Source organism: Camellia sinensis, chromosome 2 (assembly GCF_055761805.1).
Source record: "Camellia sinensis isolate YWXY chromosome 2, ASM5576180v1, whole genome shotgun sequence".
Lineage (NCBI taxonomy): Eukaryota > Viridiplantae > Streptophyta > Magnoliopsida > Ericales > Theaceae > Camellia > Camellia sinensis.
In genome coordinates, this window is record NC_138962.1 from 209,991,876 (window position 1) to 210,017,105 (window position 25,230).

General features: G+C 32.2%; 1 protein-coding gene across 4 annotated transcripts; it reads left to right on the top strand.

Moving 5' to 3' along the window:
• The first annotated feature begins 822 nt into the window (after positions 1-822).
• Positions 823-16,456, top strand: LOC114299994 (uncharacterized). Of its 4 annotated transcripts, none has more exons than XM_028244838.2 (7): positions 823-1,112; positions 2,288-2,609; positions 2,704-2,797; positions 12,276-12,397; positions 12,570-12,719; positions 14,807-14,905; positions 15,790-16,456. In XM_028244838.2, the coding sequence occupies exons 2-7, from the start codon at positions 2,289-2,291 to the stop codon at positions 15,838-15,840; spliced, it is 837 nt and encodes a 278-aa protein (XP_028100639.2). In that variant the 5' UTR covers positions 823-1,112; position 2,288; the 3' UTR covers positions 15,841-16,456. The 4 variants fall into 4 exon arrangements, 2 of the variants coding, with proteins under 2 accessions (XP_028100639.2, XP_028100635.2); XR_014362413.1 differs by having other exon boundaries at positions 831-1,112; positions 12,570-13,739; XM_028244834.2 differs by having other exon boundaries at positions 998-1,312.
• Positions 16,457-25,230: the final 8,774 nt, after the last annotated feature.

Sequence of the window (25,230 nt, forward strand, 5' to 3'; positions counted from 1 at the left end):
TAATCTACAATGTGATGTATATATATAATTTATACATACATGATACAAAGAGATTAAAAGCATACACCTCACAAACAATCGCATCAAAACACGCATCAAAACACAAATGATGTAAGCCATACCGTACGTCAAAACCGCCCCACATTTATCCGCAATCAGCCTAAACCTTGCACAATCTCATTCCCTTGGGTGGGTACGAACTCCCACCACAAATCAGCAATTTGGAATATTTGGAATATATAATAATATATATGATTGATAGATACATACGTACATGCTTATGAAAACTAAGAAGATAGAAGTTACCTTATAGAAATAAATTCATGATGGTGAAATATTTGTGAAAGGTGGGAGTTTTCAACGTGGGAAGTTATTTAATGTGGGTAGTTATATTTTGTGAGTTAGTAATTTATGATTTTATCCTTAATTATAAATTGATATTAGTTTTAAAATAGTATAATTATTGAAAAAGTTTAAGGTTATTTTAGGAAAATTAGAAAAAATTTATGAGAGTATGGCTTCAAGACTCCAAAGTGATTGTTGGCTTTTAATAATAGTATAGATATAAGGGCATAATACTCCATATAAAAATATAAAATTAGAAAAATGGACTTTATGGAATAAAAAGAAAAGTATATGGGACTAATCAGGGTGGACTTAATGTGTTATAACAATTCTAAGATAGATTTATCAATAAAAATTCCTAAAATAAATTATATATTTTTTAAAACAAAAATAATAAATTAAATAAGTTATAATTATTAAATTCATATAATTTTTTTTAGATAAATAAAATACCTTATAAAATGTACGAATTAAAACGACATCCTAAACCATTACGTACAAAACAACCTTCTCCCGTCCAGATCTAACGGGAGGAACCCTCCAAAATAAAAATTCGGATAAACCGTAAACAAGGACGGGTGCCCATTGTTGCCATTTGGGTAGTTGAATGTTTGGTGTCGTATTTGGGTGCTCACAGTTCCTAATATCGCCTAAACAAGTTGATCAAATGCGAGACTGTTAGTTTGCTCAATCTCGAATGCAAACCCTAATCATCCCCTGTTTTCGATCCAATCCTCCACTCTCTCACCATTCACTAAAAATTTCAGGTAAATTATATACATACATCAATTTCTATATGTGCATTGTTGGGTTGTCTCTGTTTGGTAGTTGAGAGAAAGCAGGAAAAATGGAAGGAAACCAAATTCTCGATCTTATTTTTTCATTAAAGAGATAACATCATTAGGAATTTCCTTGTGGGGGCTAGATTTCTCCGCACCCTAATGAGAAGATACCAAAGCTTGAAAAGGTTTAAATTTATTTATTTAGTTGTTTTATACCAATACGATTATGAATGTAATGCTATGCTAATACTCGTTCAAATGCACTGACAATTAAAGGGTTTTTATAAACATTGTTGTTTCTAGAGTAGTTCAGAATCTGGGGTTGTAACTTATAATTGTTCATCCTTGTGCTCTGTGACTGTCAGTTTGGTTGCTGTGAAAACCCAAGAAAAACAAAATAGATTTTTGACAACATATTATGTAAGCCCATCCTGATTATGCCTGGAAAACTTCCATTAGATTGCTTATTTTTCGGGTCCCAAGTATGGTAGGGCTGAAAATTTAAACCTTTTTTTCATTATTGTATTTCCTCAAATTTTCTTAGCAGCCAAATGAAGCATCAAAAGTTGGGTCTCACCAATTTTTATTCATACACTTTAAAATTGACTTAGGTTCTCATAGGTATCTGTTCAAATGTACTGAAATCTGAATGTTGTTATCAATAATGCTATTTCTAGAGCATTTATGCATTTGGGGTTATAAATGTTTATTCATTTACTTCCTTACTATTAGTTTGGTTTCTGTGAAAACCCAAGTAAAACAAAACAGATTTTGACAACATATTTTGCGTTAGTCTAGTTTTGAAGAAATATAAGCTCATCCTGATTATGCCTGGAAAACTTGCATTAGATTACTTATTTTTTGGGTCCCAGACAAGGGTAGAGTTGAAGTATTAATTGATTTCCTTTTTAACATTATTTTACTTCCTCAAATTTTCTTAGCAGCCAAATGGAGCATCAAAACCCCGGGGTCTCCCCAAATTTTATTTCCTACACTGTTTAGAATTAACTTACGTTCTTATAATTATCTGAAACTCTGATTTTCAGAAGACAGAGATACTATTTATGTTAATATTCATGTTTTTTACCCCTCTATAAATTAAGGTTTTTGTCGATAAACTATCTTATAATGTATTTCATTGTTAATTTTTGAACTTGTAGAATGCTGATGGGCCGTTCAGATGTGCTGCCAGAGTTTGGTTCATCAAAGGATTTACTGCATTCTGGTCCTGTATCAGATGCTAGTGAAGATGAAGAAGTTGATACTTCTGAGCAGATACTGTACACAGCCTCTTTCAAAGAACTTGCCACAAAAAATGTGCAATATGACACCATTATATGGGTTTCAATATCCTTGCTGCTGGTTTTAGCTTGGGGAATAGGAATCATCATGTTGCTGTATCTGCCCATCAAAAGATACGTGCTTCAGAAGGATATTTCATCACGTAAGCTATATGTTACTCCTCATGAAATAATTTACAAGGTAATTGATCTTTTTAATTGTCCTTGTGTTGCTATCTTGAAAGGGTAAAAGTATTTTGGAACGAATTATTTGTTTTTTTTTTTTCTGCTTCAAGGTGTCAAGGCCTTCCTTTATACCCTTCTGGGGAGTAATTACAATAGAAAGGCATGTACTCCTGTCGCAGGTGATCGATGTTATCATTGAACAAGGTACCAAATGAAAACTTATTGTTTTTTGTACTAAATCATTTGTTATCAGTTTTCCATCATTGGTTATTTTCTGAAGTGATTTAATTTTAAGCTTCATTTACCCATTGAGCATGAATGAAAATCATATCTAAGTTTTATATGTATATAACTCATTCGAGGTAGATGAGCTGATTCAAGGTTTTTGTGCAAATTGCTTCGATTTTACAATAAAATTTGGAAAAATTGTCTGAGGCAAAAGATTTGACTAAATTGTTCAAGCTTTGGAAAGTTGGTTTGGTAAAATATAGACATTGAATTCTTTGCATGCACCTAGGAAGCACGGATACGGATACGGGATATGGGTACGATACGATACGGATACGGCGATACGGCAAAATTCGAAAAGTAGGATACGGATACGGCGGGGATACGTTCATAAAAAATATTTTTTTCACAATTTTTAGTAATGTAGCATACACAAAAATAAAACTTCAAATTCAATTAATGTAGCATCACCCATAACAACCATAATGCATCACCCATAACAAAAAATTCATCAATTCAATTAAATTTCAACAATTTTAACAATATAGTATCACCCATAACAACCATAATGCAATTCAATCCCAAATTAAGGGGGAAAAAATTTACAAAGTTCATTTATTTATCAATAAGTTTATTTATTTATTTATTTATTAATAAGTTTTTTTTACCTTATTTGATTTATTAATAAGTTTACAAAGTTTATAATCTTATAAGTTGACAAATTTTATTTTTAATAAGTTTATTTATTTATTAATAAGTTTTTTTTACCTTATTTGATTTATTAATAAGTTTACAAAGTTTATAATTTTATATGTTGACAAATTTTATTTTTAATAAGTTTATTTATTTATTTATTTATTAATAAGTTTTTTTACCTTATTTTATTTATTTATTTATTAATAAGTTTATTTATTTATTTGTTTTATCAGATTCAAGTAAACCGAATAATACATATAAGTTTTTTTTTTTTTTTTTTAATATCTTATTTGATTTGCAGAGTATACATACAACAAATTAAAAAATAATAATAATAAAAATAAATAGGCAAAACAGACATAGATAAGGGAGAGGGAGAGACAGATCGACCAAGAGGGAGGGGGAAATGAGATTGAGATCTCCAACCAGACAGATCGAGGGAGAGGGAGAGGGAGAGGGAGAGGGAGAGAGAGAGAGAGTTCGTGCGATCGAGTGAGAGGCTGACAGAGGGAGCGAAAGGGAGAGAGAGAGGGACGAACCTAATCGACGATCGTGGAGCTCCTATTCGCGAACCAGATTGACGATCGGCGAGCTGCTGTTCGAGACGACGACGAACTCCTCCTCCTCCTTCGCGGCTGCTGTTCGACCTAAGTAAGAGAGAGTTTGGTTGTTTATTATTTTTCTTTTTTTTTTTGTGTTTTATTTCATCTTTTTTTCATATTTTACAATTTGACCCATTTTTAAGTTTTTAAAATCATTTTTTTGCTTCGCCGTATCCATACTGTATCCTGACCGTATCCTCGCATATCCTAGCCGTATCCGAAATTCAAAAAAAAAATAAAAAAAATTAGATACTTCATTTCCCGTATTTGATACGTATCTCGCCATATCAGCCGTGTATCCGTATCCGATACGTATCTGATACGCGTACGGGGGCTATTTCGGAGTATCCGTGCTTCATAGGCATGCACATACAAGCACATGCATTTTTTTAATCAGCTACAAACACATGCATTCATTTCCTCAAAAATGAAACCAACTACTAAAAGCTAGAAAGTTGCTAACAAGTTCAATAAAGCATGGCATAAAAAAATCTGGTCATTTTAATTTACAGCTTCATTCAATGAATGGCCTTCAAATGCTTTAATGTTCTCTTGAAGTTTGGATCCATTGATTTAACTCATCCCTGTGATTTATTAATATTCAAATATTCAGCAGTCACGCTTCTGTGAAAGAACCCTGTGTGTGTATGATTTCTTTTGCTGTATAGATGAGTGAAAATGCAAGGAAATTAGAATAATGTTTTATATAGGATAAACCTAAAATTTGAGCATATCTGAAATAAAAGAAGTGAAATAGAAGAAAAGTTTGAGCAAAATTTGGCATATCTTCAATTTCATAGTATTATAATTCAACCTACTTTGCTTATTTTAACAGACTAATCCTCGTTAATTTTTCTCTCAAGAAGACAACTAGGGAATATATTTTCTTACTCTTCCCTTAGTATCATAATTCAACATACTCTGTTTATTTTTCGTTGTTAATTTTTACTCGTTAGTTTTGATGCATCAATATATTGCAGCTAGGTGCTTTTGTATTCAAGTTTGAAAAGGTCAAAAAAACTAATAACAGGGCCGAGTTATATTGAATTGTTGATAAATGATTGTTAACACTATCCAAGGCATCCCACCCCTCGCTACAAAAATGCAGCTAGAGACAGAAAATTGGATGACCTGCTAGCCGTCATTTATGTAAACATTTCTTCCTACTTTTTATTTTTATTTTTATTTTTTATAGGCCTTAGAAGTAACCACTTAGCGTGTGTTTGTTTGAACGGACTGGATAAAGGGGGATTGTAATCCACCAGATTATTAGTCCTGGGATACATTATCCCTGAACTATTTGGTTGGACTAGATTTGTATCTTATGTTTGTTTAGTCATGGGATTAGATGTCTGGATTGGATTATACTATTAAATCTTATGTTTGTTTGAGATATTAGGGAGAATGATAAATGTTCAAAAGACTATTTTACCTTTTTGAATTGTTTACTAAATAATAGGAATATAAATTTTATTAAATTTTTTTACTAGAACTTTTAAAAAATTAAATAAATAGAATATTAATAAAAATTACATAAATTTATTTTAATTTGTAGGTGAGATTTTTAAACTTTATTTTACTTTACTAAGCATAATTAATACCAGGAATGCACCAAATATGAAATTTTTTTGGCTTCAAAGCAAACCCAACACTGAATTTGGAACACTTACACAAATGTAGGAACATCATCCCAATAAGTTAACTTTTTTTAGATGCTCTTTTTTTTTTTTTTTTTTTTTTTTTTTGAGGAATAGATCAACATTATACAAACAATATGTTACCCAAATGTCCTAATGAAAATAAAACGGTAAGATAAAAGTTATCATTCAACGCATCACAATAATATTCACTACATAACTTAATATATAAAAAGATAGGATAACAATAAGCATTCAACGTGTTACATTAATATTAATTACATAACCAAATATACAAAAAGCATCCCAATTATAGTTAACAAAATACGGGTGCTTGTACACAAAAGAAGCAATAATCAAGTCTATCAACAAATTTATAATAGACTTAACAAAAAGCATTCCCTACCATACACATCAAACTATGCCCAAAAAGAAAATATTCCCATCAAATGCAACAGTTTGTTATGGAGTATGTCTACTTAGCAACCTCATCACCCACCTTAGCCCTTCATCATGTGTCAAGCTAAACAACATGTCAAGCTTTTGGACATCGTGGGATATGATTTCACAAGCACCTAACCTTTCATCTACAGTAATTGGCAACTTCGTAAGTTCATCGTAGTGATGCCCATTTAGATGCAAGATCATGTGAATACTCCATTCTTTTTCTAATGAATTCTAGCTTATCATTGGTTGTACCCAAGACATCCACCAACTTGTCAGAAAACATGGTCAGCCCTTCAACTACTTCATCATTGGCTCTAGGTCTTTTCTTATCTTTCTTCTTGGTAGAACTATCAGAAGGTCGTTGAGTTGCTGAGTTTGAACTGTCCATTGCTTCACCGGTTTGACTATTTAATCTCATTTGTTCAAGAAAAGTGTCATTATCTGCAAGACCAGGCAACAACACATCTTCCTCAGCATTCATAGTCTCAATTGCATCACCAGGGCCTTTAGCAAACTCTCCTATAGCTCTATCTTTGCAAAATATTTGAATCCATTCATCGAAATGTGGGAAAGTTTTGTTTCTCAATTGTTTTGCATCATTGTCCCTCTACAATGACCAACTAATCCCAATTAATATCTTCAACATAAGGTTAAATTACATATACAATAGTATGTAAAGATGTAGCAAATTTTTGTTATGATCTAACAAATTGTTTCATAAGAGAATAACTACTATAACAGATGGAGTAGATGTGATCTTCCAATATTAAATTTTTGTTATGATCTTACAATAGTAGTTATGTAAACATGTAGCAATAACAAAAGGTAACTAAAAGGAGATAACTTTACCCAAACATGTGCCTCCCATACACTATCACTCTCCACGTCAATTCTTTTTTCAGTGTCATTCCATTCAAACCCACTAGTAGCAAGTGTACTAGACACAAAATTGTATTGCTCCTTCCATATTTTAATCTTTGATTCGATATAGGGAGAGCCACGGAAATATGTCCAGGGTAACAATTCCGCTAATTTATTCTCCAGTTTCATAAGATAGCCTGCCTTGAAAGAATTGTCAACTTTCATTCCATCATTGACAATGAACAAGAAGGCTGAAATTAGACAATCCTCTTCACGTGGGCTCCATATTCGCCTTGATTTTGATGAATCAACCTTGTCATTCTTTTTCTTATGAGAACTAGATACCTCATTGTCCATGCTTACAGTAATAATTGAACATTTCATACGCATTACAATGAAGTATAAATAACTCACAAAGATAGATATCATAATACCAAGCATTGCAAATATAATTCAACATCCACAATGTCTATTATTCATAAAAGTACATAGCAATGTTACATAACAAATTTAAATGGTTTAACAACAAATCAAGGTGGAACACAATCGTGATGCAAAGAAACACAAAGCTATCTTTATGCAGCCCCTCCATTAGCCAACCAATTGTTGTACAATTGCATTGCAAGTGTATCCCGCCACTCAGTCCACTAGTTAGATGTCTCGATAGTCTCAATAAAACCATCTCCCATTGGGGGTTGATTTTCTAAGGCATCCTCTAAGTCTGAATCATTCTCTATAGGGTCAATTGCCATCTCTTGTCGAAGGAAGTTGTGTAACAAGCAACATGCTGTGATAATTGATTTTGGGTTCTAATGGGATAATATGATGCACTGCGACGTATAGCCCATCTCATTTTCAACCTTCCAAAACACCTTTTTCAATGATATTTCTGGCTGATGCATGTTTCATGTTGAAATATTCTTGGTAATTATTTGGAGTTGCCCTTTCTCTCCATACAGACAAATGGTATTGCTGACCATGGTCAGGTGCTAGGAATCCTTTCCCATTCATATACCCCGCATCCACTAGGTAATTGTAACCTATGCGTGGAGTGTTATGCATTAGATTCAATTATTATTCATGAATTTAAGAAAAATTAAGTATTTTTATATTACCATTTGGGATCCTTAAGCCATTGGGTTGATTGATTGCATCTCTTAAAACCCTAGAGTCGGCCACTGACCCTTCCCACCTTGGCAACACATGAAATTCATGTCTTGCGAGCAAACTCCCAAAACATTAGTAGCAATCTCTCATTTCCTTGTTCTATACCTTGCTTGATGAACCACAGGTACATGAACTTTAATATAGGTGCCATTAAGTGCTCTAAGACAATTCTAAACAAACCAATTCAATAGACATTATAATAGTTATGATTTTTTTTGGTAAAAAAAATTTAATAAAAAGAAATAAAAAAAAAGTAATGCAATGTTACCAACTTTTTACAAAATCCATTACCTGGAAGTAATTCCACCTTGGATCGGTACTTGCTTCGGTTATAGGATCTGGTGTGATGAGTAAGTTGGCTTGCAAGCGCAACACAACCTTTAAGACATCATTGAAATATCGACTAACAGTTTCTCCAGACTTGTAGAAATTGAACTTAACATTTCGTGTTTTAAGTGTTGTGCCAAGATGAAGAGGAAGAAGGCTACCTTCTCTTCTAGAGTGACGTATTTTGAATGTCCTAACCCGCCTATTGTATGAACATATTGCACAAGGTCATAAAAGAACGCCAATCCATGCGAAGTTGTTCAACACATGTTATGTCGATTGGGCCCTCTAATAAGGTTATGGGGATACTTAGATAAATACCTCTTCAAGACAACCTCAATGACAACAAAAGCCACGGTGCATAAGGCATGTAGTTCTTGCAATACAACTTGCAACACTACGTATAATTCAAGCTCATCGTTATTGTCATTGTCAAAATCATCGATATTTTGATCCATCTCTATATACAAGAAACAATTTAGAATTACAAATAAATTAAAAAATCATGAACAATAGAATTATGATTTTCAATCTACCAAAATTAAAAAATCATGAGCAATAGAATTATGACTTTCAATTTCTATCTTTTTTTTTAAAAAAAACAAAGTAAAAGTATGTGATTAAGGCTAAGTTCGGCATCTTCAACAAAAGTTAAAAAGTCAAAAAGTCACTATCTTATTTAAGTCAGATCATCTCTTTACCACATCACTTCAAACCCAACCCATATTTCATAAAAAGTCAAAAAGTGCACTTATTTAGAATATCCCAAACAACCCCTAAATATCAGGTCAATATGATTTATTTATTTATTTTTTTAAAAAAAAAGAGAAAAATAAATTGATGTTGTTATAAAAGTAATCCTGATAATAAGTAGAAATTCAAACACATGACTCTAGTTGCTCTATTTGATGTTCAATCTGGGTACATACAAGATAGATATATATCCGTATTAGTCCTTCAAGAACTCATACTAATTGAAACACCAGTTAAAAAAAAAAAATCAGCAGACCAGAAACCCATATGTGCTACTCCTTATTGTCATTCCATAAATCATGCACCAAGTAGCATTAAAAATGCATCCCATAGAAAATCAAAAGCTTCTGGAGAGCTACTAAATAACTAATACTTATCTAGTATCAGGATACATGTAAAGATGAGGCCAGTAAGATTTTTCTTTCGGTAAAAAAAAAAAAAAAAAAGAGCGTAGATTTATCTTTTTGTAAACAAAAAACAAAGGAAAAAAAGGGCTGTAAGAATTTTAAATAATATAATAGTTCTTTCTTTCCAACCATAGATCCAAGGTACATAAAAAATAAATTTAAAAAAAAGAAAAAAAGAGAGCACTAAACCAAGATCACCCAATTGCCACAGAACATCGAAGTACATATATATATATATATATATATATATATAAAGAATGAAAAGTAAAAACTAGAAAAAAAATTAGAACAAGCAAAAATAATCCCTCATATCAAAATGAAAAAAAAAAAAATCAAAGGGAAAGATAAACAATATCATACAAAAAAATCTCTAAATCCCTCATATGGAACAATCAAAATCGAAATTAAAAATAAATAGCAAATAAAATCAAAGATGTAGACTAAGTTTCAAACCTGAATGAAGATCGGAGATTGGAGATCTAAACTTGAAGCAAAGGTTTAGCAGAAAATGGCCCTAGGGTTTTGCTGCTGTGAAAGAATGAATGTGTTCTGCTACTGCTGTGAAAGAACAAATGTGGAAAAGATGAGGAAATAGATATTAAATAATAGAGGGTCAAAAATATAATTTCACTGTCTAATCTTTGGGATGAGTTATCCTAGGATTTGTGTACCCCCCCCCCCAAATGGGACAGAATAATCCAGTATGATAAACAATATCATACAAAAAAATCTCTAAATCCCTCATATGGAACAATCAAAATCGAAATAAAAAATAAATAGCAAATAAAATCAAAGATGTAGACTAAGTTTCAAACCTGAATGAAGATCGGAGATTGGAGATCTAAACTTGAAGCAAAGGTTTAGCAGAAAATGGCCCTAGGGTTTTGCTTCTGTGAAAGAATGAATGTGTTCTGCTACTGCTGTGAAAGAACAAATGTGGAAAAGATGAGGAAATAGATATTAAATAATAGAGGGTCAAAAATATAATTTCACTGTCTAATCTTTGGGATGAGTTATCCTAGGATTTGTGTACCCCCCCCCCCCCCCAAATGGGACAGAATAATCCAGTATGATAAACAATATCATACAAAAAAATCTCTAAATCCCTCATATGGAACAATCAAAATCGAAATAAAAAATAAATAGCAAATAAAATCAAAGATGTAGACTAAGTTTCAAACCTGAATGAAGATCGGAGATTGGAGATCTAAACTTGAAGCAAAGGGTTAGCAGAAAATGGCCCTAGGGTTTTGCTGCTGTGAAAGAATGAATGTGTTCTGCTACTGCTGTGAAAGAACAAATGTGGAAAAGATGAGGAAATAGATATTAAATAATAGAGGGTCAAAAATATAATTTCACTGTCTAATCTTTGGGATGAGTTATCCTAGGATTTGTGTAACCCCCCCCCCCCCCCCCCCCCCCCCCAAATGGGACAGAATAATCCAGTAGATTTGGGATTAATAGTTTAGATGGACTATTAGTCTGGTGCAAAAAATTTGAACCAAACAACAGACTATTCCATCCATCGGATATGGAATCCTATCCCATGGCTGAATCCCTCCAAACAAACATGTTCTTAAGGTTCAAATATGGATTCAAAATCTGACAGAATTCAACCCACCTTTTCTTCTCTCTCAAACACACAAAATTCAATCCATCATATATACGTGTTTAAATAGGGAGGGGTCAGCCAAATGAATATATGTATATGTTGCGAATCGAATCATGGATTCATGGATCGTTTTGCTAAAATAGTATATCGCGAATCATATTGAATTGTGAATCATAAGATTCATTTTATTTAATATGATACAAATTTATATACATACTGTGTTTAAAATAAAGTAAATTATCAATATAACTAAATTGTATATATGTATATACATATGAAATCACATGTATCAATAAAACTAATTTATCTCTCCTATATACCTTGATAGTTTGGTCAAAAGACGTGGTTTCATGCATTATGTAAACAAAAAAGCAAAACAAAAACAAAAAAAATAACTGAATTACAAATTGAATTGTTCGTTTGGTCAAAAAGATGCCATTTCATGCATTATGTAAACAAAACAAAAAAGAAGAACTGAATTGCAAATTGAATCGCTCTATTCGCTAAAATTCAACAACACGATTTGAATCATTTTTGCTGAAACTCATATCAAATCGTGAATCGTACGGTTCTAACAACCATGTACATATGTGTTTACAGATAGGGAGGGGTCAGCCAAATGAATATAAGTATATGCTTTTACATTTTTGTCATCGTCAATGTCTCTGCTGTTCCTTTCAGAATTCACCACATCAATGAGTCCATATGGTTTTATGTACTTACGTCCATCCTCTCATATCTTGTTTATGTGCTCGTGAAATGCATTATGCAACATAGCAAATATGATTGGTAAAAATCAGCATTTTGTTTCACACAGTTTTATGGTTACATTCTTGTTTCCTTGAACTTATTTGCTTTGATTTAACATTCTTTCTTTGTATGTGAGAGAGAACTTCCAAAGCTAATGACTTATAGTGTCTGTGTATCTTTGATGTTTGTTTGTAGGTTGCTTGCAGTCAACTTATGGAATCCACACCTTTAGAGTTGAAAGTATAGCACATGGAAAAGCTGCACCTGTAGATGAGTTGCAGGTGCAAGGGGTTTGTAACCCTGGGCTTCTGAGGAAGGTAAATCCACTCTGCATCTCTTTGTGATCTAGTCTTGAGTTTAACTGTGTGAGAAGCAATGAACTACTTTGCTCATATGGTTCCATGGTGGGCTACTGTTTATTGTTTCATTACTATTAGAGTGATATGATGACTGTATAAAAATATAAAAGGGTTATTTGCATGTTTTCAGATCATTGTGACTGAAGCTTCCAAGGTCATACAAGATGTTGGTAGAACTCGGAGATCTGCTGCTCAAATTGGTGAAGGGGAAAGTATGGTCCGCGTTGGATCTTCTGCTGAGGGTCCAGCTGTTTTCAGATCACCATCCAAAAGTTGGAAGGTAATAATAAAAATGTTGTTGGCTGTTCTCAAACTTGTTAAACCCTGCTTTCATCTAAATGTCAACTCAAGCTATTGCAAATTGTGCAAGATGCCTTTTTTTTGTGAAGGAAAATATTTTAATCTAATGCTTTCATGTCATTGTCACAAGTCATCTATAGTTTTGTTTATTTTTGGCTTTAGTTGGATTCTTCTGCAAAACCTGTTTGAAATAAGAATTGTACTTATTGTTGTCAAATCGCGAATCAAATCATGAATGTTTTGCTAAAACAATGAATCGTGAATCTTATTATTTATTTATATACATATAAAAATATAAAATAGTGTTTAAAATGAAGTAAGTATTAATATGGCTAAATTGTATATATGTATATACATATAAAATCACATATATCAATGTAACTTATTGATCTCTTCCTATGAAGCACGACACGGACACGTCGACACGTAAATTTTTAAAAAATGAGAGACACAACATGTTGGGGACACGCTCAAATATAATTATTTATTTATTTATTATATGTAAAATTAAAAAAATATTTTATTTTATTTATTTTAATATCAAATATTATTCATAAATTAATTTTTTTTTACAAATAAAAATAACTAATGTTTAACAAACAAGAATATTAAAAAAAATAAAAAGTAAAAGAGGGAAAAAAATGTTTTTTTTGTTACCAAAAATAAAATAGGTAAAAAAAAAAGAAGAAGAAAAAACAATAAAGAAGAGGAGAGAGAGACAACAATCTTTATTTGGGTGGATATGAGAGAGACAGACAGTCAAACACAAAGAAGAGAAGAGAAAGAAAGTGTCGAACAAAGAAGCAAGAGAAGGAGAATCGAACAGAGAAAGAGGGAGAGACGAACACAACAAAAGAGAGACGAAAGAAACGAAGATTCGAAGACGATGAATAGGTTTGAGGAAGACGAACAGAGAGTACCGAACACAGGGAGAGAGGGAGTCGAACACACAGATTAGAAGAACACATCTTGATCTAGCCTCGATCTACGGCTACAATAGGTTCTTCACCCTTTCTCTTTCTCTTTCTCTGTCTCTGTCTTTAATGGTTAGGGTTTCTCTCTCTATCTTTAATGGGGTAGGATTTCTGTCTCCAACGTGTCCATAACGTGTCTGAGAGTGTCCGGCTGCAAATTAAAAAAAAAAAGAAGGGGGACACGTTAGGTAGAGTGTCCAACACGTGTCCACCGCGTGTCCATGTCCGTCACGTGTCGGACACCCATACGTTGCCTCCGGAGAGGTGTCCGTGCTTCATAAATCTCTTCTATATTCTTGATAGTTTGGCAAAAATGACGTCATTTCATGCATTGTATAAACAAAAATAAAAATAGAATTGAATCGCATGAATCATAATGAATCGTAAATCGAATCCCATGATTCACTCAATTTCCAATTAACAGTATGATTCAAATCATTTGTGTTGAAACTTGTATCAAATTGTATGAATTGAATTGTGAATTGCGTGATTCTAACAATCATGATTATACTTAATGTGGGTTATGCTCAAGTTCATTGCTTTGGTGTTAGTGTTATAAGTTGTGGTTGATAGAATTTTATTTTTAACAGCAGATTGACACTTCCTACCAAAACTGTTTTGATTGTGGGAATCTTGTTTATTCATTTAAAATGGTAGGTTTAGCCAAACTCGAAGTGTTTCATGCCTTTTCTCATGTTGTTCTAATGAATTTCATTGACATTGAACATAAAGTGATATATTTCAATGCTTAATCTTGATAAGAGTAGGTGTGAATACAACAGAACTGCTAGTTTTTGTCGTGGTAAAACTGATTGAATTGTAATGGGGGGATTCTAATCTCATGGTTCAGAATCTTTAGATCAATGAGTGTGGCTAACTGTGGTATCTAGTGGGTAATCCACATTATTTGTTCTCGTGTTTTTTGTTTATTTATTTTTTATATTTATTTAATTGTGAAGTGCTTTTTGTATTTTAACTTTTAAAATTTAAAGTTTTTGATCTTTGTGCATTGTAAACGTCATTAGACAGAAGTTGAACTTATTTAGATGTTTTGTCTTATGATCACATTTACCAATGCCTCTTTACCATGCAGATCGTGGGTTCCCCACGTTATGCTTCAGTTGAGCACAGAAGTACACTGCCTACGGATTTGATGCTACATAAACTCGAAGAAGTTAGCAAATCAGTAAAGGTATATACTTTTTCCTTTGCACAGAGGGCAACTATAACCCAATTCAACTCTACAAAGCCTTGTTCCGACTAGTTGGTGTTGGCTATATGAATTCCATTCCATGCAATTGAGGGCAATAATTTCAATTAAACTACAAACTAACATATCTTTCCTTACTGTCGCAAGTGGTGTTAATTTTGGTCTTCCTTGTGCCCTAGCATTAAATTCCATAGTATTCAGATCGAGTCATTTTGGAAGTGTCAAGATCAAGTCACTCCAAATAAAAGTCAATGTAAGGAGAAAAGACCTATATAAAAAAAATGCAATGATGATCCCATAAACCTGTCCTTGGTTACTGGAGTGCAAATCAAATCATTTTTTTATGTATAAATTTTATTAAAGAATCACCAAGTAAGGCTGCAAATGAGTCGAGTCGAGCTGAGTAGTAGGTTGTTCAAGTCCAATAGTCTGTTCAAGTCAGGTTTAAACGACTGAAATAATAAATTGTTCCCTATATCGTTTTAGGTTTAAGGTTTAGGGGGGCAAATGCAATTAGATTACTTATCCTCCCTGTATCTTATACACATGCATATCCTCCCTCAACCCCTGTCAAGCCGAGTAATAAGTTGTTCAAGCTTGACTTGATAATTTAACGAGCTTTAAAATGTATTTAAGCTTGGCTTATTTGCATAATGAGCCGATCTAAAATGAGGTTTGAATGAGCCAAGCATGAGTTGAGCTCCAGTAGCTTGGTTCGTTTTGCAGCCCAAGCACCAAGGGGTGCCTGGTTGTATACAAAAATGAATTGCGAATCAAGTCATGTTTCTAACCAATTAGGGTTTTTGTTTGTGATCTTTTTACGTAATAGCTTCCTAATGATCATATGTTGCCTTCATCATGATCAGAAAATTGAGTTGCTTATAGAGAAGTCCCAAGGTTCCGCAGATAGCAGCTAATATGAAGGTGCTTGCTTCCCTGCCATGGTGTATCAGCCTCTGGTGATTGGGAAAGAGGAGATCGATAAGAAAAATGCATAGCTACAGCCTCTTTAACTATTGTAACTGGAATGTAAGTTGTAGTGCGAATAACTCAACTCTCTGTCAGGTTGTCTCATAGCTTGCTGTACAGAATCGAGGTTGGAAAAACACATGCAGCGTCTTGCAACCTCAGCCATGGATTAGCTTTCTTACTTTTTGCTAGGTACCTAGAAAATTTTCCCAGAAAAATACTCAGAAAAAAGCATTGGATGGTTGAGATTCATTTTAATTGAATCTAGACAATACATCAAATTTCTGGGTAAATTTCTAGACAACTTTTCTGGTTTCCTAGCTTTCTTACATTTTCCTAAAGTGTTCATTTCTCTGTTTTGTTTGTTTATTTATTTTGCTATTGAGTAGCAATAGGTACTTCATTGGAGAGAACCCTTGTTTTGTATGCACTAGGAAAACTCTTTTTTTTTTTTCTCCCCCCCCCCCCCCCCCCCCCCCCCCCCCCACCCCCAATTGTTATTATTACTACTGCTGTTTTACATTTCTGTTTTTAAAATGTGAGGCAATAGTTTTCTTGAGATAAGGCTGGTGAAAAGATGCAATAGGATGAGTTCTAAAGCTATTGTGGACTTGTTTTGTTTTTTGAGGATTAACAATACAAATATATATCTAGCCTACTCTCAACAGATTGGGGAAAGGGAAGCTGCTAAAGCGGCACATCAGATGGCGGGTGGAATAAGTAGGAGTTAACCCCAAGGGGTTGGCCTAGTGCATGCAGGTCGGGGCTTGGGAGTGTGTTTCCCTCTAGGTCTCAGGTTCAACTTTCACTAGGTGTTATCAACTTTTTAGGGTCACGTCTGCAGGTTTTGCCCGAGCTTTGTCCGATTCACGTGGAGGGGACATTTTGCGTGAGTCTCGGGATTAGTCGAGGTGCATATAAGTTGGTTCAAACATCCGGCTATAAAAAAAGTAGGAGTTAACGAAACTATTTCGCACAACAAATGGTGGGTGGAATGAATAGGAGTTAACAAAACCATTTCGTATCCTAACCTCACCTAGGAGGTTTAAACCCTCAAATATGAGAGTTGGGGTAATGTCACTGGGGCTAGAAACCCTTGGCATTTATTTTTGTATCTAGATTGAATATAAGGAGTTGAGGATATGTTTAAGAGGTGAGATTCATTACATATATTGTGTGGATTGAATATAAGGAATTGAGGATATGTTTAGAATATGAGATTGATCATATATATTTTGTGATCACTGAGGAGGGTGATTATTTTTTATTGTTGGATGAATAATAATTTATTTATAATATATTACTAGATTTCATATCCAGTAACCAAACAAATAATATAAAAAAATGAGACTCTTTTTTTTTGTTCTTTTATGTTCACTATAGTTACATTAATCAAACAGGGGACATAACAAATAGTGATTAGTATGTGCGATGTACCATGTGATCCTCAGGGACATCAGATAATTTTCTCCCAAAAGGAGTAGGGTGGAGCTGGTATTATTCCCACCTAACCATCCCCATTTGAAACTTCCCCCTTCGGTAGGTGACACCACAGGGTGCCATTGTGCACCCAACAACACATTTAAAGTGCCCAAATCAAGAAAATTAATCCATGCCCATGTAATTATGTTACAAATTAATTCAAATTATTAATCTCACTTGAGATCCATGCAAATGAATAGTATAGATTAATCAAATCCGCATGAATAAATAATTTAAATTAATTTGTGATATTGTCATGTCACCACCATAACTCATTTTTTTATTTATTTTTGTTTTAGTAACATTTTGAAGGACCTCATTGAAATGCTCATAAACAAGTGGTGGTTTTGACTTTTAAAAACTCAATATTAACTGAATAGTAACCAGAGTTGTACGCTTATGTGATTTGAAAAACATAAAAAAGACAAATCATAAAACAAGGTAAAAGGGAAAAGAGAGAAAAAATTTGAATTTTTTTTATATATAATAGTACGGTAACATTTGATTGTCATCGACGTGCAATATCAGTATCCGATGATAAATTATCATGAACGTGCAATAAGTTGGAAAATTATATTTTATCTCTTAAACTATTATTGTATATCACTTTACCCTATTAAAGTTTCGTTTGGTAAAAGTTTTTTTTAGTTATTTTAACTACAAAAGATAAAATAGGCTATTTTAACCACAACAAACAAAACATCATATCAAACTCATAATCATTACACTCTTCTCTCGTAAAAAAAAATTTAAAAAGTCAAAAAGTTCTTCCCAAATCAAGCTTTTTAGCCCAGGTTAAAATAGTCAAAAAAGTAAAAAAACTAAAAAATAACCCACTTTCCAAACAGAGGTTAAATTAAAGATAAATTGCATTTACCTCTCCTGATATTTCTAACAAATACAAAGACTTTTCTTGTGGTTTGAATAGTTACAGTAATCTTCCTTATTTTACCTGATAATGTTAAGATTCCCCCTTCTGTCAAATTATTCAAAATGGTGTTACTTTTTCTATAATAAATTACCTTATTGCCCTTCCTTTTAAAATATTAAAAAATATTTTTGGATTGAAGGACAGGTTTGGAAGATTGGAACAGTATTTTTAGATTTATTTTTTTTAAATATTAAAAAATGTTTAAAAAAATTATTTTTTTTTATTTTAAATATATAATTTTTATTTAAATATTTTATTTTATTTTGTAAATATTTTAATTTTTTTAATTTTAATATTTTAAACTCAAAACACAACTTCACACTCAAATCGTAATCAAACACATAATTCAAAACTCAATTCAAAAATTATTTTCAAATCTCATAACCAAACACATAACTCGACACTCCACAGTATTTTCAAAACTCTACACTCAAATCGTAACCAAACGCATAACAAAAAAAATTAAAATATTTAAAAATATATTTATAAAATAAAATAAAATATTTAAAATAAAAACTATATAATTAAAATATTTTTTAAAAAATACAACACATAGATGTATGAAATATAATGCACATTAAATAAATAAATAAATATTTAAAATATAAAATATTTATCCTAAAAAAATAATTTCAAAAAATTTCAAAATTTATAACCAAACAAATTTTTTATTTTCAAAACTCATAACTCAAAATACGACTCTCCACTCAAATCATGATTCTAAAAATAATTTTTTTAAAAAAAAAATTTTGAATTTTTTTTTCTTTTAGAATAGAGTTTTTGAAAAAGTTTGGTTTTGAGTTTTGAAAATAATTTTTAAATTGAGTTTTGAGTAAAAACATGTTCCGAAAAAAGATTTTTTTTAGTAACATGTTTGGTTCTCTTTTAGAATCACAATTCCTATTAGAAATTTTCAAAAATCTTTTCAAATACTCATAGTCTTAACCAAACATAAAACTCAAAACACAATTTAGAAATTACTTTCAAAACTCATAACCAAACCCAAACTTAAAAAAATACAAACTTATGTTAAATATATTTTTTAAATATTAAAAAATTTTATTTTTTTTATTTTAAATATATAGCTTTTATTTTAAATATTTTAATTTTTTTTGTTATGTGTTTGGTTACGATTTGAGTATAGAGTTTTGAAAGTAGCGTGGAGTGTCGGGTTATGTGTTTGGTTATGAAGTTTGAAAATAATTTTTGAATTGAGTTTTGAATTATGTGTTTGGTTACGATTTGAGTGTAAAGTTGTGTTTTGAGTGTAAAATATTAAAATTAAAAAAATTAAAATATTTACAAAATAAAATAAAATATTTAAATAAAAATTATATATTTAAAATAAAAAAATAATTTTTTTTAAACATTTTTTAATATTTAAAAAAAATAAATCTAAAAATACTATTCCGAACACTGTTTGTTTCTTTCAAACTGTCCTCTAATCCAAAAATATTTTTTAATATTTTAAAAGGAAGGACAATAAGGTAATTTACTATATAAAAAGTAACACCGTTTGGAACAATTTGACAAAAGGGGGAATTTTGACATTGTTAGGTAAAGCAGGGGAGGTTACTGTAATTATTCAAATCACAGAGAAGGTCCCTGTATTTGTCAGAAACCTCAGGAGAGGGAAATGTAATTTACCCTTGAATTAAAAATTATAACATTTAACCTCCCCTCATCTATTGATTCTTTTCAATTTAGACCTTAATCATGAAAATGTCTTTTTAACTATTGGAGTAAATTACACTTTGCCCCTTTAAATTATCATTCAATGTTACTCTGCCCCCTCAATTAAAAAAAAATGTTTGATTTTTAATTTAAAATACAAATTTTAAGTTTTTTTAAATAAATTTTCATATTTTTTGTTTTTAGTCCTTTTTTTTATTATTATATTTTAGTAAAAAAATTTAATTTTTAGACGCACCTAAAAGTTAAATATTTGTGATTTTTTGTTTTTGAAAAATCACTAAAGACGAAAAAATAAAAAAACATAAAACAAAATACTAGTACATTTTTATATTTCATGTCTTAAGATTTTTTTAAAATTTTGTCATAAATATTTTCGTTATTTGGTTTTCAAATTTTTTTTTTCTAACAAACTAAAAATTAATTTAGTAATGAAATAAAAAAAAATCTAAATTGAAATTGATGTTAAGTGATAGTTCAAGGGGATAAATTGATATGATTTGATAGTTTAAGAAGGTAAAGTGTAATTTATCCAATTGATGAAAAAGGCCCAAATTGAAATTTTTTAATAAATGAGGAGGGTTAATTGTTACAATTTTTAGTTGAGAGAAGTAAAGTAATACAAAATAATAGTTGAAGGGGTAAAGTGTAATTTACCTTAATAAGTTTGTATATGGCAATTATATTTGAGTGATTCTACTTACATCTCATTATACCTTCCATCTCATTATATCACTAAAAAAAAAAAAATGTGATTCTCATTACACCTATTATATTACCAAAATTAACTCTAAAATAAGATTCTTCAAAACTCTTTCATCTCTTTACATCAATAGTTTTTTGAGGGAAAATAAGGAAACAGAGAAAGACACAACAGAGGGAAAGATAAAGACGCAGGGAAGATAGTGAGTGGCATCCATAGCGAAGTACATGTTCGGGCACACAGTGCTAAACAATTTATATTCTTCCGATGTTATGTTGCCGGAAAAAATAGGGTTGCGTTTGGTAGAGCTTTCTAACTATGATTTGAGAGTAGGAGTTGCATTTTGAGTTTGTGAGTTTTGGAATTATGATTTGAGTGTGAAAAATTTGTTTGGTGAAAGAGTTTTGAATTGAGTGGGGAATTGTTGATGTGACATATGATATTTGATACAAAAACTTACAACTCATAACCAAACATATAACTCAAAATTCTATTAAAACACATAAAAAAAATTTAAAAATTCGAAAAATATTTTTTTCGAATATATAAAAATTAATATAGGTCAATTGCAAAAAAAAAAAAATTGCACTGTTCCGGTCAACCGGTGGGACGACCGGTTAGGCCAAATTTGAAATTTTTTTTTTTTAAAATCGCGCTTGAGACAGAGTTTTCTGTAGAGTTTTGTCTTGGTTGTGGAAATACAATTTGAAAGGCGTATCCAAACGTGAAGTTAGAATGTGTGGGTAGAAAATTATTCCAAAATCGTTCCAAACAGAGCCTAGATTTCTTCAACATTTTGTTACTATATTTACAGAGCTACTTTCTTCCAAACAATAATTTTTAAATTTGTGTCGGGCTTGTTCGGTAATATAATGCTAATGAATTTGAATTAATCTAGTGCCATGCTAGACAAGTTTTTTTTTCCCCCAGCAATATGTTGTTGTTCGATTGGATGATAATAAAAAATTTATTCGGGGCCACTTGTGAAATGCCCGTTTGGTGATACATTACTATACAATTAGATTACTCTAGTGTTATGTTGCCAAACTATAATAGATTTGTCTAGCAACCCGTCGCTGTACGTTGAAAGATTTATTTTTTCCTTTAAGCATCCATAAATCAAACTCGCATCCATAAAATCATACATAAAAATTATCCATAAAAATATTCATACAAACATTAAGTGTACGAACATCCATAAAAGCATCCATAAAATCTGTTATTGGTTGCATCTATTAATCAAACATGTTATCACAATTCGTTTACATCGATAGTTTCAGTAGTTACTACGTCAAGGCTGACAAGCATACGAAATTGATGAATACGGGTGGTGTAAGCTTTCTTTCATTCACTAGCACATGGGTGATGAAAACAGATCTAATTATTTGCTATCGAAGGTACTGGATGACCAAGTTGTAGATAAACCTATAACAAAGACATCAATAAGTAGAATTATAAAATAAGACATGGTAATAATCTAAGCAGGCTCAGTAGTTTATACCTGCGCGAAATGGTTTTCATTTATAAACCCTATGTAGATAGCTCTTCAATCAAGTGTTGCAATCGGTATTGATCTAAGTGGTAGAAACATCAAGCTCTGTTGCATGGATAAATGATAAAGAATGACTCGGTAGTATGATGCTATCGAATGGCCTATGTCGGGCATAATCATCCAATGACTAAATCCAGGGCCAGGTTCGAAGTAGGATAAGATAGAGATAATGTCATCAACCCTTTTCCTGTGAATCAAATAATTGCACATAGTGCACTACATTCGAATACAGTTCAAGTGTAAGTAGTGGTTTTCTGCCATTACCTCCCACATATGATGTATTTATAACAATGACAAATCTAATATTCTTCCCAACATCAGAAGCCCATTTAATTAATACTTGATGACTACTAAAAATCTAAAGATAATAAATATATTTATATGTCAAATTATTAATAAAACTCAACATAAATTAAAAATAAGAAAAAATTGTATTCATAAAAAAACTTAACAAACCTCGTTTGTAATTAATTCATGACTAAAGTCCACTAATAATGCAGTACTTGCATTGTTGTAATAAGTAGAAGCATAATCATTCAAAGCAAAAAAATAAAATTGAAAATACACGATAATGAGTAGTCAAACAAATTTAAAAAATTCGGTCTTGCGTTACCGGAAATGTATCTTTTATTTGGCAGTTGGTTACCAGACATATACTTTTTGTTCAGCAATGTGATGTGGGACTATTTTATTTTGTTCCGTTTCGAAATACCCGAAAAAGTCGAAGAACAGTCCTGAAAAACGAAACAAAAACTTACCAAATAAATAAAAAAACTCACCATTTCACTTTTTTGATGGTTCTTTATCACTGTTTCTTTATCTATTGCTTTTTTCTATGATCAAAACACTATGATTCTCACTTTTTGAATAGAGATATGTAAGAGAAAATAAACATTGAGGAAGGAAGAAGAGGAGTAGGGATTGAAGACTAAAGGGTGTAAAGAGATAATAAAATATATTTAATTTTAGTGTTTTGTCCTTAAAAGTAATTTCACACATGTGTAAAATTGAAAAAAAAAAAGAGGGTGATTCTACTTACACCACTACTTTACCTCTTCACACCCTCCATCTCATTACACCACTAAAAAAAATATAACTCTCATTACACCCCCCATTATATTACCAATACTAACCCTAAATTAACCCTTTCCTCTCTTTACACCACTTAACTTTTGGAGGGAAAAGAGAAGCAATGTAGACACCCCATTTTTGACCGTTCTCAAGACTTGGACATCACCGTTTGAACACCCGGTGATCATCCATGTTTGTGTTCGTTTGGAGTTCCCGGAGGTCTTGGCTACGCGCCTTGCCTCAGGATCTCCGAACTCGACTGCTTAGTGTCTGGTTTTGCACCAAACACTTGTGTTTTGCCTTGGAGGGGCAGGGAATACCTTGTGAGGCATCCCCACACATCACCGGCCATGGTCAGAGGCCACCGGCTGGTGTTTTGTTGCCATCGGCAATGTATATTGCCGGTCGGCATTCTTTGTTGCCGGTCGGCAGTTCATTTTGTCAAAATGGTAATTTTGAGCAGCTGACTACTGTTCATCTGCTTTTGCAGATATTTTAATACAGCTGGCTTGCATTTTGTTCCCCTCCATATATGGAGGGATGGCTTCCTTGTTAGCTTATTGAGTAAGCTTTACAAGATTGGTTTCTCTATAAGAGGAGCCCTCCCCTCTTGGCTTTAGGGTTGGGACATTTTAGAGAGAAAAACATTGTTAGAATCTCTGGTTCTAGGGTTAGAGCTTATATATATTCTATCTCTATATATCTCTCCCTCTTGAGTGTTCTAGGTGTATTTGTTCATAGTATTGCACACAAACACCTACTATTACACCTTCCCTTGGCTATTGAGTTTCTAAAGGATTGTTTTCAGAGTTTTGGAGCTAGTTTGGAGCTCAAGAAGCTGTTGGAACTTCATTTGTGAAGAAGGTCTTCAAGGGTAAGAAGTTTGTCCCTTTATTTCCCATTTTTGCATTATATTTTTTCCTATCTTAGAACTGTTTTTGAGCTTAGTGTATAATATAAAAAAGTTCTATTTTTAGGCCCTCTAAATAGTTTGTTTAGAGTGTTTTGTGATTTGGAAGTGTTTGACCCCTCCTAAGCCTTGAGAGGCTCCATTTTGTGCTATTTTGTGTAAGCTCCGAGACCTTGGTGTTTGGGCCTCCTCACCATTGAAATCTTGAGGGATTTCAGAAGTGAGGATGGTGCCTTGAGGTCCTAAGAAGGAGAGGGTCACCCCCTCTCCTTGTTGTCCTTGAAAAGGGCCATTTTTGCCTCTTTAATGAGCACCTAGTTAAGCCTCATGTTGACCATGTCTTGGCTGTCATTTATGCTTATTTTTCCATGAAATAGCATTGTTGTATGTTGGTTTTGGTACACCATGCATGCTTAGCATACCTACCTTGTAATGCCATGTTTAGGCCTTAACATGCCTTAGGTTGTAAACCATTGTTCAAGCATGTTTTAAGCTTAGCTTTGTGAAGCTTTTGTGCTTATCTTTCCATGTTTAAGGTCTGTCCTTAGTTGTTTTGGTCGGCCATGACATGTTTAGTATAGCCCCTTTGTATTTTGGCTTGTTGGCCTTAAGTATGTGAGGGTATAGCATGTGTTACTTGCTTTATTTCAGTGGTTTAGCACCATTTGTAGCATCATTTCAGTCCCTTTAGCATGCTTGTATGCTTGCCTTGGATGCCTCCTTGATGCCTTATGAGCTTGTGTTGTATGCTCATTGAAAGTGCATTTGTGCATGCTTTTGAATTCAAGCCATTTAGATGCCATCTAAGTGGCCTTTTGAGCTTTGTTTTATGTGCTAAAACTCTGTTTTTGGTCATTAAATTCATGCCATGTTTGGTCTTGTTAAGTGTGGTCAAATACTTCATTAGCTTGCCTTGAATGCTTGGGCCATTTTTGCATGTTTAGCCTATCTTGTTTGCTTGGTTTGGCACCATGTTCTTGCATGATTTTCAGAGCTT